The sequence below is a fragment of the Ctenopharyngodon idella genome, chromosome 8 (genome assembly GCF_019924925.1).
Source record: "Ctenopharyngodon idella isolate HZGC_01 chromosome 8, HZGC01, whole genome shotgun sequence".
Lineage (NCBI taxonomy): Eukaryota > Metazoa > Chordata > Actinopteri > Cypriniformes > Xenocyprididae > Ctenopharyngodon > Ctenopharyngodon idella.
The window spans coordinates 5491912-5506258 of record NC_067227.1 but is presented as its reverse complement, the minus strand read 5'-3'; the positions used below and the strand labels follow the sequence as shown (position 1 = coordinate 5506258).

The following is a 14347-nucleotide window of genomic DNA, read 5'->3' as shown; positions in this document are numbered from 1 at the left end:
CTTGACAAAAACACAACATCATTTTTCCATTGGCTTTTTGATTATTGCAGAAATTAAGGTCTGTGTCTAACAAAAGCTTATGATTCTTACACATCTTCTTCATTTTGATAATCTTCACAAATAAACACAACTTTTTTGAATTTTGAAACGTAAATATAATCGGCAGAAGTCAAAAGCTCAATGTAGGCTATAAACAAACTACATGCATGCCATCACTTCTGACAACTCTTCCATTCTTTGCTTAACCCCTTAAACCTGAAGTGTACTTTTCAAAACTACCACCTTGATCAACACAAAATGGGTGTCCTTTGAAAGCTTAGAGTCTGAACTTTACAATGAACTCTTAAGTAGTGCTAAGTTATTTGCTGATAAATAGAAAAAAGTTTTCATAATTCATGAAATACTTTTCTGTACTATGTACTGCAATGTGTCAAAAACATCATACAGCTCAGATAGTCATGTGACATTTTCCCTGAAAGTTCAAGTTAGAATAGTTTGCAAGAGTGGAATTATAAACAACAAGGCTGTGAAAGCAGACTAGTGAGTAGATGACAGCCGATGATGTTTAATATCCCCGACAACCTCTGTAGTCCCATTTAACCACTTTTTAGCAACCGCCTTTTACAAGACAAGTAAAAGCTTTTAAATATTACAATAGGTTATTACTGATGTATTTTATATAGTAGAATAAAATGTGAATAGATCTTGAGCTTGTGTTCACCACAGCATTTAACCAAAAAAAAGTAAAAAAAAAAAAAAACATTGACTTAAGGCCAATGGAACCGGAAGTAATAAAGTGCCCTTTTTTCCAAGTTTTGACCTACAAAAACTCTACAGCACTCAATTGTTTCAAATATTTAAAAAGTAAAACCTGGTCCTTTGCAACCTCTTTGACTTATTTCTGACTGAATAAATTTAACATGAAAAAAAAAAACAACAACAACTTGACTTTATGCATCTAGAATTGATTGTATCATAAAAAGTGAGTATTACAACCCAGGTTTTTGGAGGTAAAGGGTTGAAAAATAAGAGTGAGATCAGCTGAAAAGGAAAGTCATTTCAGAAGCAGAGAAACTTATTTTGATGAGTGCAAAGACAATCATAAGAGCAGGGATGTGTTTTAAGAACAAAAGGATTATTTCTCAACTTAAACTTTGTATTTAAATCCTTTGACATGCTGTTTTAATAATTCTGTAGTGTTTCTTACACTTTATGTATGTTTTTAGCCTTTCCCATTAGTGTCTTCATCTCGCTGGCTAAAAAAGAGTGGTGAGCTGTCTGCATACACCGATGATCTCAGCATTTTCCGGAAGGCTTTCAGCTACAAGAGCTACTACCTGTTCCTCTTCAATGATGTGCTCATCGTCACAAAGAAAAAGAGGTCAGAACAGTGATGCTGTACAGTCTCTTACCAAAGTACAACTTCATTCAGTGTCCACTCAGTCAAACCACAGCACTGTTGAGTTCTTGATTCTGATTAGATGACAAACACCAAAGGTGTGTATATATATATATATATATATATATATATATATATATAATAATAATTTCACCACGCTGTTTCTGAAGCAGTTACGGCGACTTAGGACGTTGTTCATAACATTGACATAAACAGAATTTAAATGTGGTTAATTGACACAGGACTGCTGAATTATTCAACTTTAATGCAATAATTGCTTTACATTGTGCAGTAAATGTGCACTAATGTGCATTAAATAATTCAAAAGAAGTGTATCATTGATTATTTCTTGCATAACCAATCCTGTACTGAAATCTGGGCATGCAGAATTCAAATGTTATTGACAGTTCTACATGGCCTCTTCCATGTTGGTATAATAAATATTTTGGATAATTTGCTAATATTTTCAGCTCAGTTTGACACCATTTCAACATAATTTAGTACATTCTGCAAACTTCTCACATCCTGCTGAGAAAAATACGGAATATGTGCAGAATCCTCATTGTCCTGTCTGTGAACTATATATTTGGATTTTACTGCATTAGATGAAAGCCTGTTTTTAATAAATAACAAATAATAATTTCAAAATGTGAACATATATTATCTATCAGTATTTGACAAATGTAGACACAACATAGCCAACATCTTGATCCTTGCCACATTCAGTTAATGGGGAGTAACTTGCATTTAAAGGGTTAGTTCACCTTAAAATTAAAATTGTCTTCATTTATTCACCCTCATGTCATTCCAAACCCATAGGACTTTGGTTCATCTTCAAAATACCAATTAATATACTATTAATAACATTTGAGAGGGTTTCTGTCCATCCAAGCAACCAACAATTTGAAGATCCTAAAAGGTCATAAGGAGTCTTAAAACGAATCCATGTGTCTTGTGAAGAGATACAATGAATTTATCAGGGTTCCCGTGGATCCTTAAAAAGTCTTAAATTTGGTTTTTAAAATTTTAAGGTCATAAAAAGTCTTAAACATTGTGAGTTACATTTTAGACACAATATTGTCAATATTGTTTGTTTTCTTTTATTTCGCCAAAGAAAATTTCAAAATGAGACCACAGCAGAACAGAGTCTCGGAGCTACACAGTGGTGATTCGTTACTGAATGAATCCGTGTTTTGAACGAATCTATTGAATGGGTCATTAAATCATTAATTAAATGAAGACAGTCACTTGCTTTAGAAAAAAAAAATGGGCTTATATAGGTAAAAATGCCCCTGGAAATCAATTTAAGGTAGCAAATATTGCCCCTTAATAAAAAAGTGAATTGCTGCCACTTTTGTGAACTGACCACCGCACAGAATATGAATAATATGAATGTCTTTGTGAGTCAGCTGTCCACAACAAGCCTAAACTAGCCATGGTATCAGCACAAAAACACACTTAGCAAAATATCTTATTGTTATCAACAAAATCTTTGAAAATATTGAGGTTTGCATTTTTGTCTATATTGCACACCTCTAATGTACAGTATTAATTTTTATTTCTTAAGGTCTTAAAAAGCCTTAAAAATTTACTTAAAAAAATGTGCAGTGACACTGTTTATATGATGAGCAGATTTAATTTAGGCTTTTATTTATATGTAAACAATGATCGACCCACATAAATATTGCATCACATATGATAAACACGGCTCAAACTCAAACGTGCATGCATGATGCTCGAGAACCAATGAGGTTTGCTCTTGATGCGCGCACAAGCTTTCGTTTTACCTTATGTGATGTGCTATATGTATGTGTGTTTGTTTATATGTAATTAAAAGCCTAAATTAAATCTGTTCATCGTAGAAAGCTATCATACATCTCTTCATAAGACTTTGATTAATCCATTCAATTCATATGGATTCATTTTACATTGCCTTTATGACCATTTTGGATCTTCAAAGTTCTGGTTACCTGGAATTTCAGTGGAGGGACAGAAACCTCTCAGATTTCATTTAAAATGATCTTAATTTATGTTTAGAAGATTAAGCAAAGTGCTATGGGTTTGGACCAACAATAAGGGTGAGTAAATGACAGAATTTTCATTTTTGGGTGAACTAACCCTTTAAGCTTTGCTTTGTCATTATGTGTTAGCAGTGATATTAAGGGCTGTAAGGGTTAGATGGTACTGGTATGTCACTAATACTGCCTTTTTATCTAGTGAGGAGAGTTATGTTGTGTTGGACTATGCCACTGTGGAGAAGGTGGAGATGGAAGAGGAAATTACAGACTCCAAACTCAATCTGAAGCTGCACATGAATCCCAACAGCGAAGGCCGTTGTGAACAGATGATACTTGTTGCAGAAAGCAAGTAAGTTATCAATAGCTATGTTTCCATCCACCTATTTTTATGCAAAATTTGACTTATCACATAAAAAACGCTGGAAACACAAAGATGCGCATAAATTCTAGAAATGCGCTCAACTGAGTCGCATACTTTTTTATTTGATAAGAAAACACACATAAACTATGATGGAAACAGATTTACCAAATAAATCACTTTATGCCTCGTCAGAGGATGTGATTGGATCGCTTGACTTAACAGTGGACCAATTTCAGCATCTCAAATGTTGGTTTAGTCATTCTGAAATGCCTGTGGCAGTTGATCATCAAAATGGTTGGGTATAATTACTTCCTAGAATGGTTTAAAAAAATATTGCGCTCCCAGACACCAGGTATTCTTTTCCAAATGCAAGATAACATAGCAGCGTTTGTTGCCTTTCTTTTGCAAGCTCTGAGGCGCAAGTTATGATGTATGAAAAAAAATGGCTTCTTCGATTGCAGCAACTTTCATTTTTATTAGATATGTTGCGCTAATTTCCAAGTAAGTCATGACTTTGTTCTCTTGGACACATGGGGGTGGAAACAGTGCTTTATTCACAAATGTTTTATGCAATATTCTGGTTTTGCGGACAAGTTAATTTTGCAATTTTGGATTGAAACATAGCTACTGTCAGCAGGTGGAGCTATTCTTTTCCACATAAGATTTAAAGGAATGTTTGGGTTCACCACAAGCATCAACAGCATTTATAGCATACATAATATTAACCCTTGATTTTCTTCAGGAGAATATAGTTACCATTCACTTGGATGTAAACAGAGTAGCACAATAAATGTTAAAATCATTTCGATTGGAAAGCCATATGTGAAATGTTGCTTAAACATGAACATACTTAACCCTGTGAAGCCTGAAATATGAAATTAAAATTAATTTTTTTTAAAAGGAAGAGTTGTTGAACCTTTAACAAAATGTAAAAAAATATGTCTGCATATGTGTTTTTAATGTGATACATCAGACTTTTATTGCTCATAGTGTGGAATAGAAGAATATAGATGTCATATTTGAGGGGGAAAAAAAGCAGTGGCTGAAACTGAGCAAAAATATGCAATTTTGCTGATATTTATATAAGACGAAATTCTGATAGCTTGTATTGTAAATCAGTGAGATCTTTATAACAGTATAGCAGACTACATACATAAAATGCATATAAATATTACTGTATATATCTCCCAATGTCTTACTAAGATTATATTTAAATGCTTAGTTTTATGATCAGTGCTCTGTAGTTTGCATAAAGCAATGATGGAGAGATATACAAATAAATATTCCTCAAAAGCTTGATGTATCATATTTGGTTTACAGACACGTGTACCACAACCTGAAGGGAATGTTTTTAAAAATGTATTAAAAGGCCTTTTACTTGCCTTGTCTGATTGATAGTTTATTTTTTTTTAGCATGTAGTAAACTGTGTACAATAGGTTTTTCTGCAAAGCTTTCAATATTTTGATAATTTGGAATCTTCAAATATAACACAGCAGGCCTTGTAGGGTTTAACGTAACATAAAACTAATGTAATATCACTTAGTAAAGGGTCTAAAGCTATCTGCATGATTAATTTTTCAAAAACATATAAACCAGGCAATTATACTGATGAAGACTATTTTATATAACATTAGAATAATCCTGCTTAAAGTTAAACCTCAATATTTTGTTTTTGCCATATTTACTTATATTGTAAATGATTGATTTGATGGATTATTGCTCTGAAATGTTTTGTAGACTGGACAGAGCTCGATGGGTCACAGCACTCAGTGATGTCAAACAAGGCAACAGCATTGATAATGATGGTGAGTCTGATCATTGAATGTAATTTGTCATTAAAACAGCCTTGTAACTTCATTTTTGTACACATCAATTCAGTTTGGAAACCACTTTTTTTTTAAGCTTGTCATGTTAACATATATTACTTTTCTGACACTTGATTTTGTTTGGGGCTTTCAAGACCTGCCTCAATATGAAGCTACTAAAGCCTATATGCCAAAAGCACCAGATGAGCTGAGCCTGCAGCAGGCTGAAGTAGTCATCGTTTTACATGAAGTGGACGGTAAGCATGGTGGTTTTCTTTGTCATCATTTCAATCATACACCATTTCAGAAATGTATCAAACCACACCATTTAACCGTCCTCTCTATAATACCACTTTCACGTGTCAGAAGAAGAGTATGAGATGACAACTCAGTCTCTACTCAAAGCTGTTCACATGATTCAAAACTCAACTGACTCAAGTGTTTCCACAGCAACTCTCATAATGCTGTTTCTTGTGTGTTGCTTTGGATAGGAGTTTACCAAATGATTGTGTGTACATATAGAACAATTAAATGAATATGTGATTGGCTGTGTTGTTGTAGGTTGGTGTCATGGAGAGCGGATGAGAGATGGCGAGAGGGGCTGGTTTCCTTCTAACTGTGCCACTCAGATCACTAACCGCACTGCTATGGAGAACAACATACAGCGTATGGAGCGACTACGCAAGGAGACTGACGTCTGAATGAAGTCTCAAACTACCCTGCGGAACATACTGTACTTCTGATACCTAAACTATTAGTGTCTCTGTAAACAGTGTCTAAAGTGCTAGTAATGTGAATTAGAACACTGTCAGGAGAACTCATGAACTGTTAGTTAACAAACACCACTCGTACTAGAGGAACTGTTTCTGGTTTTATTTCAGCTTGCCTTTGTTAAAATTCATGTTTGGATACATAAAAAGTTATTTAAAAATGTCAAACTGACCAGATATCAAATTACTTTTAAAAACCATTTGGTGTAAAAACTTAAGACCGATTTAGAAAAACATCTGCTGTTTCCCCAAAACTTTTTAGCTGTCACATAAAAATAATGGAAAAGAAAACAGGTCTGCATAGAGTCTGCAGGCAATCGGTGGTAATCTGGTCGAAATGCATTTTTGCAAGCTTAGACGATCATATCCGTTTCTTATTGCTCAGATCTTGGATGTTTCTTCTTGACAAAACTGCAAAAGGCAAACACACAAACACAAAAAGAGATTAGCATGCTTAAGCTACTGATTGACAGATTTTAGAAGTTGCTACGAGTGTTTGCCAGGACAGAGCAGACAGTCTGCTAATTCAAATCCACTGCATTATCATCTAGCCTTCCATCAATGAAAAGTGCAAACTGAAGCTGAACCACCATCCATTATGTACAGACCCACCCCACCCATTCTACTGCCACATATAATTATGACACTAATGAAACAATGCAAATCTGATCAAGTGGAATCTCGTGAAAACATCCTAGTCACACAAACGTGCATAAATTGAAGGCTATTTTTAAAAAGTTCATTTACAACAATGACATTTTCATGACAATCAAGCACTTGTCCAGTAAAATTACACATTTTGTAATCAGCATCAAAATGCAGTAAAACATTACAGTGATGTGTAAATATATATATAAAAAAATAAAAAAAATTACACAAAAGGAATGACAAATTCTGGGTGAAAATGTGCTTAATTGTCATGAAAGTAATGGCAATGCAAAAGAAATCAATGCTCCAAAAAAATGGGATTTATTTTCTTAAAGCAAAAGTATGTTTTTTTTTATTTTGGAGTTAAATGTGGCATGAACATGTTCTTCACAGGTTTCAATGTGATTTACTAAAAAAAAAAAAAAAAAGCTGCCCAAAGACTACAAGAAAACAACTACAGGATGAAACCCTAAGAAAGAGCGCTACAGTCAACAACACACTTGATAAACAAGTATGTTCATTTACATGCAGTAACTTCTCATCTGAAGCACTAGCACCCACCCGGCCGGATGGTCTAGATGTTCAAGCCGGTTAATCTGCTCCGCCCTGTTCGGCTTCGGGAGCGGCTGATTTGTCGGCTGATGCATCGGCTGCCTTGCTGTCCTTGCCGTCCTGAGGCTTGGTTGTCTGGGGCCGTCTGCGGCGGTAGTTGAAGTTGCGGCGGTAGCGGCGCTGACGGGGTTCCTGGTTCTGGCCACTCTCACTCTGGTTCTCCTTATCCTCCTCCCCTTCCCGCACTGGCCGGGGACGTGGGGGACCCCTGTGGGACAGATACATGGTGACACTGAGAACTTGGTGTACAATGAGGATCTAATGTACTTTGAATTACACACAAAACTTGAAAGATCTAACAAATCAAAAGGATAAAATAAGAGAAATGACAACAAAAGAAAGATGCAGTAGAAGATCAATCAGAAGCTCTCAGTGGTACATAAAGCCAAAAATTAGCCATTAAAGGGACCAGTTGCATAAACAGCCATTATGCTAAGACTCTGTTTTAAGAACTAGTATGACCAATTAGCAGTTGGTTTGGGGTAATCAGTTTTACTTTTCGCTATCAAATTAGATCAATCTACGTTTTCATGTCTCTGGAGTTGAAAAAGTTAAGCAGTCTTAAAGGGGAAGAGAAAAAAAAAACAAAAAAAAAAAAAACAACTGCTAAGACTAGTCTTACTAGTCCCATGCAACCGGCCCCAGAAATTAGTCATGCTTGACTACAGATGCTGCCTTCGCATGCTATCGGAAATTTCCTACTTCCCACTTCTGAAGTCATGATTACGAGCTTGTCACATTCAGGTGCTTTGTTGTTGGAAATAATTGGTATCATGGAAGACACCATGTCTGTACTTGCCTATTTCTTAAGCCAAAATATACTGGAGATATTTAATTTTAAATAAAATGTAGCATCCCATATGTTGACAACCATATAAACATTCACAGCACTATCTACATAGCTTAACAATTCTAGAAATTAAGGTCAAAAACATGTTTTTTTGTGGCATATTAAACACAATATGCTTCAAATGGTTAGTCAAATGTAAATATTCAAATATGTCATATTTACATATGACAGAAGCTGTTGTGGAAAAAAGACCACCAGTCACAGGAGTAATTCTCCCCTGCGCCATGTTTAAAGTTCATGGCCCGCCCAACTCAAACTTATCTCAGAGTTTCCCCAGTAGTTAATATGAATTGAGGTTGTTCATGTCCAATTTCCCACTATGAAACTTATGTGAAGTATGTGAAGGCAGCACTAATTTATACTAGGGCTTGCAGCTGAATTTCACAAAAAGTACAAATAAATAAAAACCATTGAATGCAAGCAGAAACCAAAAAGGCAGTATATTGTGCATCTTGATACTGTATATCAACAACATAGAAAAATTACATAAAATGCTGTTCATTACTAAAACATTTTAATATGCATAATGCCATGCAGACGTGAGCAAACATTTATGAGTGATGACCTTTTGAATGAATTCTTTGAATCAGACAGTTTGAACATTCACAGAAATGGACCAAACTTACCAACTACATTTTGCTAATGAAGTTACTTTTAATGAAGTTATCATACTTTTGTCAGTCATACTTCGTGAGACAAAAAAAAAAAAAAAAAAAAACTTGCAAAACTAATCAAAAGACAGTATTGAGGACAGGGTTCTTCAAATCCAGCCCTACAGAGAGATTAGCTCAAACCCAGATCAAACTCGATATCTGCAGTTTTCCATTAACTCTGAAGACCTTGATCAGCTTGCTCAGGTGTTTGATTAGAGCGGATTTGAGGAACCCTGATTTAGGAGATTTAAAGTCATGAAACGGGGGTCTTTGCTATTTTGACGTATGAAACTGCTTGTCGAACAAGTAAAGAGGGAAAAAAAAAAAAAAAAAAAAAAACTAGAGTAGGACTTTTGTCCATTACGAATTGCGAATCGATGTGGTTTGTTTTTGGTTGATCTCATGTGAATGACAGGTTGTTCAGCCATCACGGCAGAAAACACGTCATCAGAAGTCATTGCAAGTGGTAGGGGAAGTTATTTTGAATAAAGATTACAAGGGTACAAATTAAAATTCGCAATTGCAAGTTCTACCTTTTTCTTCCCCTCAAAATTGCAAGAAAATGTCAAAATTCTGCACTGACTTTTTTCTCAGAATTGCAAGATATAAACTCACAAATGCTAGTTTATACCTCACAATTCTGACTTCTCACAATTGTTGCAGCCTCACGTCTGCAAACACAACATGCAAACCTTGGTCTGAACCTTGGTCGGAAGCCTCTGTAGTAGTTCTGCCTCATTGGTTTGTTGCCTTGGTCTGGACCACCTTGGCTCTCATCAACTTCCCCACCCTAGAGGCAAAGAACAGCATCTCTCAGTCAAAGAGTTTGCAGCAATATTGATTCAAAAGTAAAAAAAACTGATTCAATATGTTTGTGTAGAGACAGAAGCTAGAGAAGAAATTATTGCAGAATTTAACTTTGGCGGTCTAAGCATGTTAACAGTCATGTTTGTCATCAAGTAATTTTTCTTTGTCGGCCTACCTCTGTCATGTCCCCTCTCTGGGGTGTGTTGGAGTAGGGAGGGCGTCTGCCATAACGTCTCCGCACAAAGTATGGTGGGTAGCGCCGTCTGCCGGGGTAGGTGGGTCTACGCTGCTGTTGCTGCATCTCACCCTCGGGGGCGTTTTCTCCCCCTTCTCTCTTCTCCCGTACCTCTCCCTCACCATCACTCTGATAGTTCTCCTGGTAGTCGCGAGGGGGGGCCCTCCTGCGTGGGTACCGCCTGTATCGGTTCCTGTCAGCCGCATACTTGCTACCCTGCACAGGGACGCCACCCGGGCCGGTAACATTGGCTGCCTCGGCACCCTGATATAATGAAGACAAAATGTATATCAAATGTCTGCTAATTCAATAGACACACATTTAGTTTGGATAATGGATGCAGAATGGATGAATTTCCTGTAAGTCAGTCTGAAAAAGGCTGCTGTACTGTAGTCTGGGCAGAAATGTGATACTTAATATCTCCTTCATACAGTTTAGATTTTTTTATTCTGGATTCACAAAGAATTCTTTAAGCTTTTAGCTAGGGTTACTTCTTTTAGAGGAAGTAACCCTAATGGCATACTATACATTCAGTAAAAATTGTTCATTTTTATTAACATTTCCATTATTTTAGACTAAAAGTCAAACTATGAAATAATGTTGGATGTATTGGAATTAAGTAGTGACCAAGCAAAGGTTGTTTCCCCCCCCCCCCCAAAAAAAAAAAAAAATCTTCCTTTCTTTAAAGCTGCCAATCTAGACTGACCACATTCTTTCAACAAGCTTCTTAAGAAGTTCACATGTATTCAAATTAATATTCTAAAGAAATTCAGGAAATTTCTGAATCTGAAACCCATTTTAATTTAAGGCTTTAGATCAAAATGCATTAAAGATACCCAAAATCTATATTCAAACTCTTGTAATGTATAGAAGAAAAAAAAAATTCATTATTATTAATTTTGAATATTATTCAAAATTATCTGATAGTATTTTAAACTGAACTGATTTAATTCCTTACCCTAATGTTTACCATTATGTGTGGTTCAGTAATTTTGGTGACACTCTAAATCAACAAAGACTGAAAACTTGAGCTCACCTTCTCCCCTTCTACGACGTCAAACTCCACAGTCTCTCCATCCCCAACGCTACGAAGATATTTCCTTGGGTTGTTCTTCTTAATGGCGGTCTGGATACAAATCAAAAGCAATCAGAAAACATATTGTCCCTCAAAGCCAAGTTAGTATGTCAATATGATGACAATCAGAGCAAATAATTACCTGGTGAACAAAGACATCTTCCTTTGTGTCATTCCTGCAAAAGTACAGAGAGACAAATGTTAATAACTGAGGACGGATGGAGAATAAACAAGCATGAGGTGTTGAAGAGCAAGTTAAATATTTGACTAAATAATTGCGTACTAGTTCAAGTCAGGTCTAGCTTTATAAGCACATAAAGGCTGTAATAGGATTGCGGATGTTCCCTGACCCACATATTATATTAGAGAGAGTCTTTAGAGGCTGAATGTTATTTACCTGTTGATGAAACCGTAGCCATTCCTTACATTGAACCATTTAACTGTCCCCAGGACTTTTGTTGCTTCAAAGAGAAAAGAAAACCACACACAGATTGTTAAGATATATCCAACACTACTCATAAACAGTACTTTCATGAATCAAGCTATAACTGTTGACAGAAAGAGATGCATTAAACTAGCAAAGCCATTTAAAAGCCACTCTTGGCGAGTTGAGTTCATTTTGTGTCCTATTTATAACCTCCAACTGTGGTGCTTTTAATAGACTGTGATGCAAAGGCAGCTGCTCTTATCAGAAGAACCTCCATCACCATGAAAGGCCCTGACCCACAGAGTTCACATTATTAACCTCTTATTCATGTTATGATGACTTAAAGGCCAATTACAGAATGAAGAAAATTAAGCTTCAGGCAAGAGTTTAAAGAAATCAAGACATTCCAAATCGTTTAAAACAGGGGTTTTCAATCTGGTGTCCGGGTCTCCCCGGGGGGCCGCAAGGGAGTCAGTGATTTTTTTTTTTTATTATTATTTTAATAAAAATAAATGTTAAAATAATACAAACTTCTAACAGCACAGTACTATATTAAGTAGAAAAAAATGCAATGCAATAACAGGAACGTAGTTTCCAATTTTTTTTTTTTTTTTACACATTTATATTCACTTTTCACAGTATAAATTGTCTTTACACGAAAATAAATGGCTGCCTTTTAAATGTTTGGATGGGAGTCCATCACAAATTGGAGGTCTGTGGCATTTAAAAGATTGAAAACCCCTGGTTTAAAAAATTTCTGTGGCCAAAAATGTTCCATGAGACTGGATAAAGGGTTTGTGAGATTCCTACTAGCTCTATCAGTCATATAAATGAACATTTTGCATAAAAAAAAAAATCAAAAAAAAAAAAAAAAAAAAAAAAAAATCCATTGTTATGAACTTGTTGGATTTGCTTTAAGACATTTTCATAATCACATTTCCCCCCAAAATATTTAATACCATAAAAAGTTACTGTATTAATAATAAGAATCACCACTGATGATAAAAGGAATTACAAAGAAACTTAAAAAAAAAAAAAAAATCAGAAATTGCACCTTATTGTCACGAAAATGTTACAATACAAAACAAGTTTTAAAATGGGCATTAAAAACTTAGATCCCGGGGTGAAAGAGGACCTAGTATTGGTTCAATAGATCCCGTTTACACTGCAGTATATTAATAAGCACATTAATTTGCCCAATGTGGTGTTGAAGTAGGAAGTGATGATGTTGAGATGCTAACTGCAGTTAGCACACTAGCCTCAGCCATGTGGCCGGATCGAAGCCAAACAGTCCCGATTCTCCATCCTCACTACAGGACACGATAAGCACTACGAGAAGTTACATCTATATAATTAGATCTAGATTGACAGGCGATTAGCGTTTTGAGTTAAACGTCCAAAGCGCTCTGGGTTTGTAGCAGCAGATCAGACAAAAGAAGCGTCCATCATCCAAACACCATGGCGGACATTTTATATCTGGGGTGGCGAGACTGATATAGATTACCTTTATCTATACGACCGTAACGTAATCTATACAATAAATCGTCTGTCAGATGATGGGATCTACCGGAGACGGCGTTGATGGTGTTAATAGAGACGAGGACACGTATGCACGACGCGTCTAACGCTCCATACGAACAAAGGGAAAGAGAGCGAGCGCTTAACCTGGCTTACATTCGCTTACCAAAGAAGCCAGCCCTCAAAGTAGCCGATTAAGTTTAAAACCGACGCGGTTCACACTGACCACGACAGTCGGACTCGGGTAACTGGAGAGTGTGTGTGTTTAATACGAATAGTTAATAATGATCTGGGTCATCATGTCACGATCAAGGCCAAGCTCAAGGATCCGTTTCATGGACAGTCAACATCGACAACCTTATTAGTAAACAAATATTTATATGGACACAATACAATAATCGTATCCGGGGTTTCTGGTGCAGTAAATAATGATAGTGGCTCTATCGCGATAGTAGTTCTAAAAAAAAAAAAAAAAAAAAAAATGAGAACCTCGTTGTGTTCGTTGAAGTAGGCCGCGGGCTTGAGCACGCGTCATGGCGGTTTTCAATTCACACGCGGATGTGATGGAACGCGGCACGCGAGCGAACATTTAAACTGACTGAGACTGTTTAACGTCTCAAGTTTAAACTATAACGTATACATCCTAATATGTATGAAATAAACTGACAACTCCATTAAAAACACTATACATGTAGTCACGGGGATACAGCAATAATAAGTTGGTGTCTGAATAACGACTCCATACAGTCCTGGTGAGGCCACACGCACACCGAAAAATCGGTTAATATAAATATATAGTAAACCTTGAAGCACTGACGCATGAAGTAAAATATATTCTCTTGAAGAAACAAATACCGTAGGCCAAGGAGCTAAGGTTTTGTTGACAGGCTTACCGATGACCTTCTTATCCCCCGCGGTAGCTGCGGCTGCCGGGCTGGACGGGCTCTCCACGTCGGCGGCAGGCTGCGGCGGCTGCTGTGTTTCGGCCTCGCTGCTCATGTTGTTTTCTTGTTGGTAAAGCCGGCGGTGGCTCTCTAGTGTGTTTTCCCGGTGCTAGATGGTAACCTGGGCCGGCGGTGGTGGGGGCTGCTGCCTTCGGGCTCTCCGCTTTCCTTTCTCCGCTCCCGTTGCCGATCGAACTGGACGGACTGAGTAAAGATGCCGGACG

At 36.6% G+C, this 14347-nt stretch overlaps 2 protein-coding genes across 3 annotated transcripts in view; one reads left to right on the top strand and one right to left on the bottom strand.

Moving 5' to 3' along the window:
- Positions 1-6522, top strand: part of arhgef16 (Rho guanine nucleotide exchange factor (GEF) 16) — a 21572-nt gene extending 15050 nt beyond the window's left edge. Inside the window, exons 11-15 of the mRNA XM_051903468.1 lie at positions 1227-1381; positions 3617-3766; positions 5517-5584; positions 5740-5841; positions 6146-6522. Coding sequence (XP_051759428.1) covers positions 1227-1381; positions 3617-3766; positions 5517-5584; positions 5740-5841; positions 6146-6285 — 615 coding nt within the window. The 3' untranslated portion in view covers positions 6286-6522. The remainder of the gene's footprint in view (positions 1-1226; positions 1382-3616; positions 3767-5516; positions 5585-5739; positions 5842-6145) is intronic.
- ybx1 (Y box binding protein 1) lies at positions 6443-14347 on the bottom strand. 2 transcript variants are annotated; one of them, XM_051903517.1, is made up of 8 exons: positions 14073-14347; positions 11632-11695; positions 11377-11410; positions 11196-11285; positions 10100-10423; positions 9810-9907; positions 7564-7822; positions 6443-6765 (listed from the first exon to the last, which is right to left on the bottom strand). In XM_051903517.1, exons 1-7 carry the CDS (start codon positions 14176-14178, stop codon positions 7594-7596), a joined length of 945 nt encoding a protein of 314 aa, XP_051759477.1. In that variant the 5' UTR covers positions 14179-14347; the 3' UTR covers positions 6443-6765; positions 7564-7593. The 2 variants fall into 2 exon arrangements, with proteins under 2 accessions (XP_051759477.1, XP_051759478.1); XM_051903518.1 differs by having other exon boundaries at positions 9822-9907; positions 14073-14345.

Coding starts and splice junctions, on each gene's coding strand:
- ybx1 (XM_051903517.1), bottom strand. CDS start 14,178: ATGAGCAGCGAGGCCGAAACACAGCAGCCGCCGCAGCCTGCCGCCGAC. Junction 10,424..11,195: donor ACGTCGTAGAAGGGGAGAAG/GTGAGCTCAAGT, acceptor TCATTATATCAG/GGTGCCGAGGCAGCCAATGT. Junction 7,823..9,809: donor CGACCAAGGTTCAGACCAAG/GTTTGCATGTTG, acceptor TCTGTCCCACAG/GGGTCCCCCACGTCCCCGGC.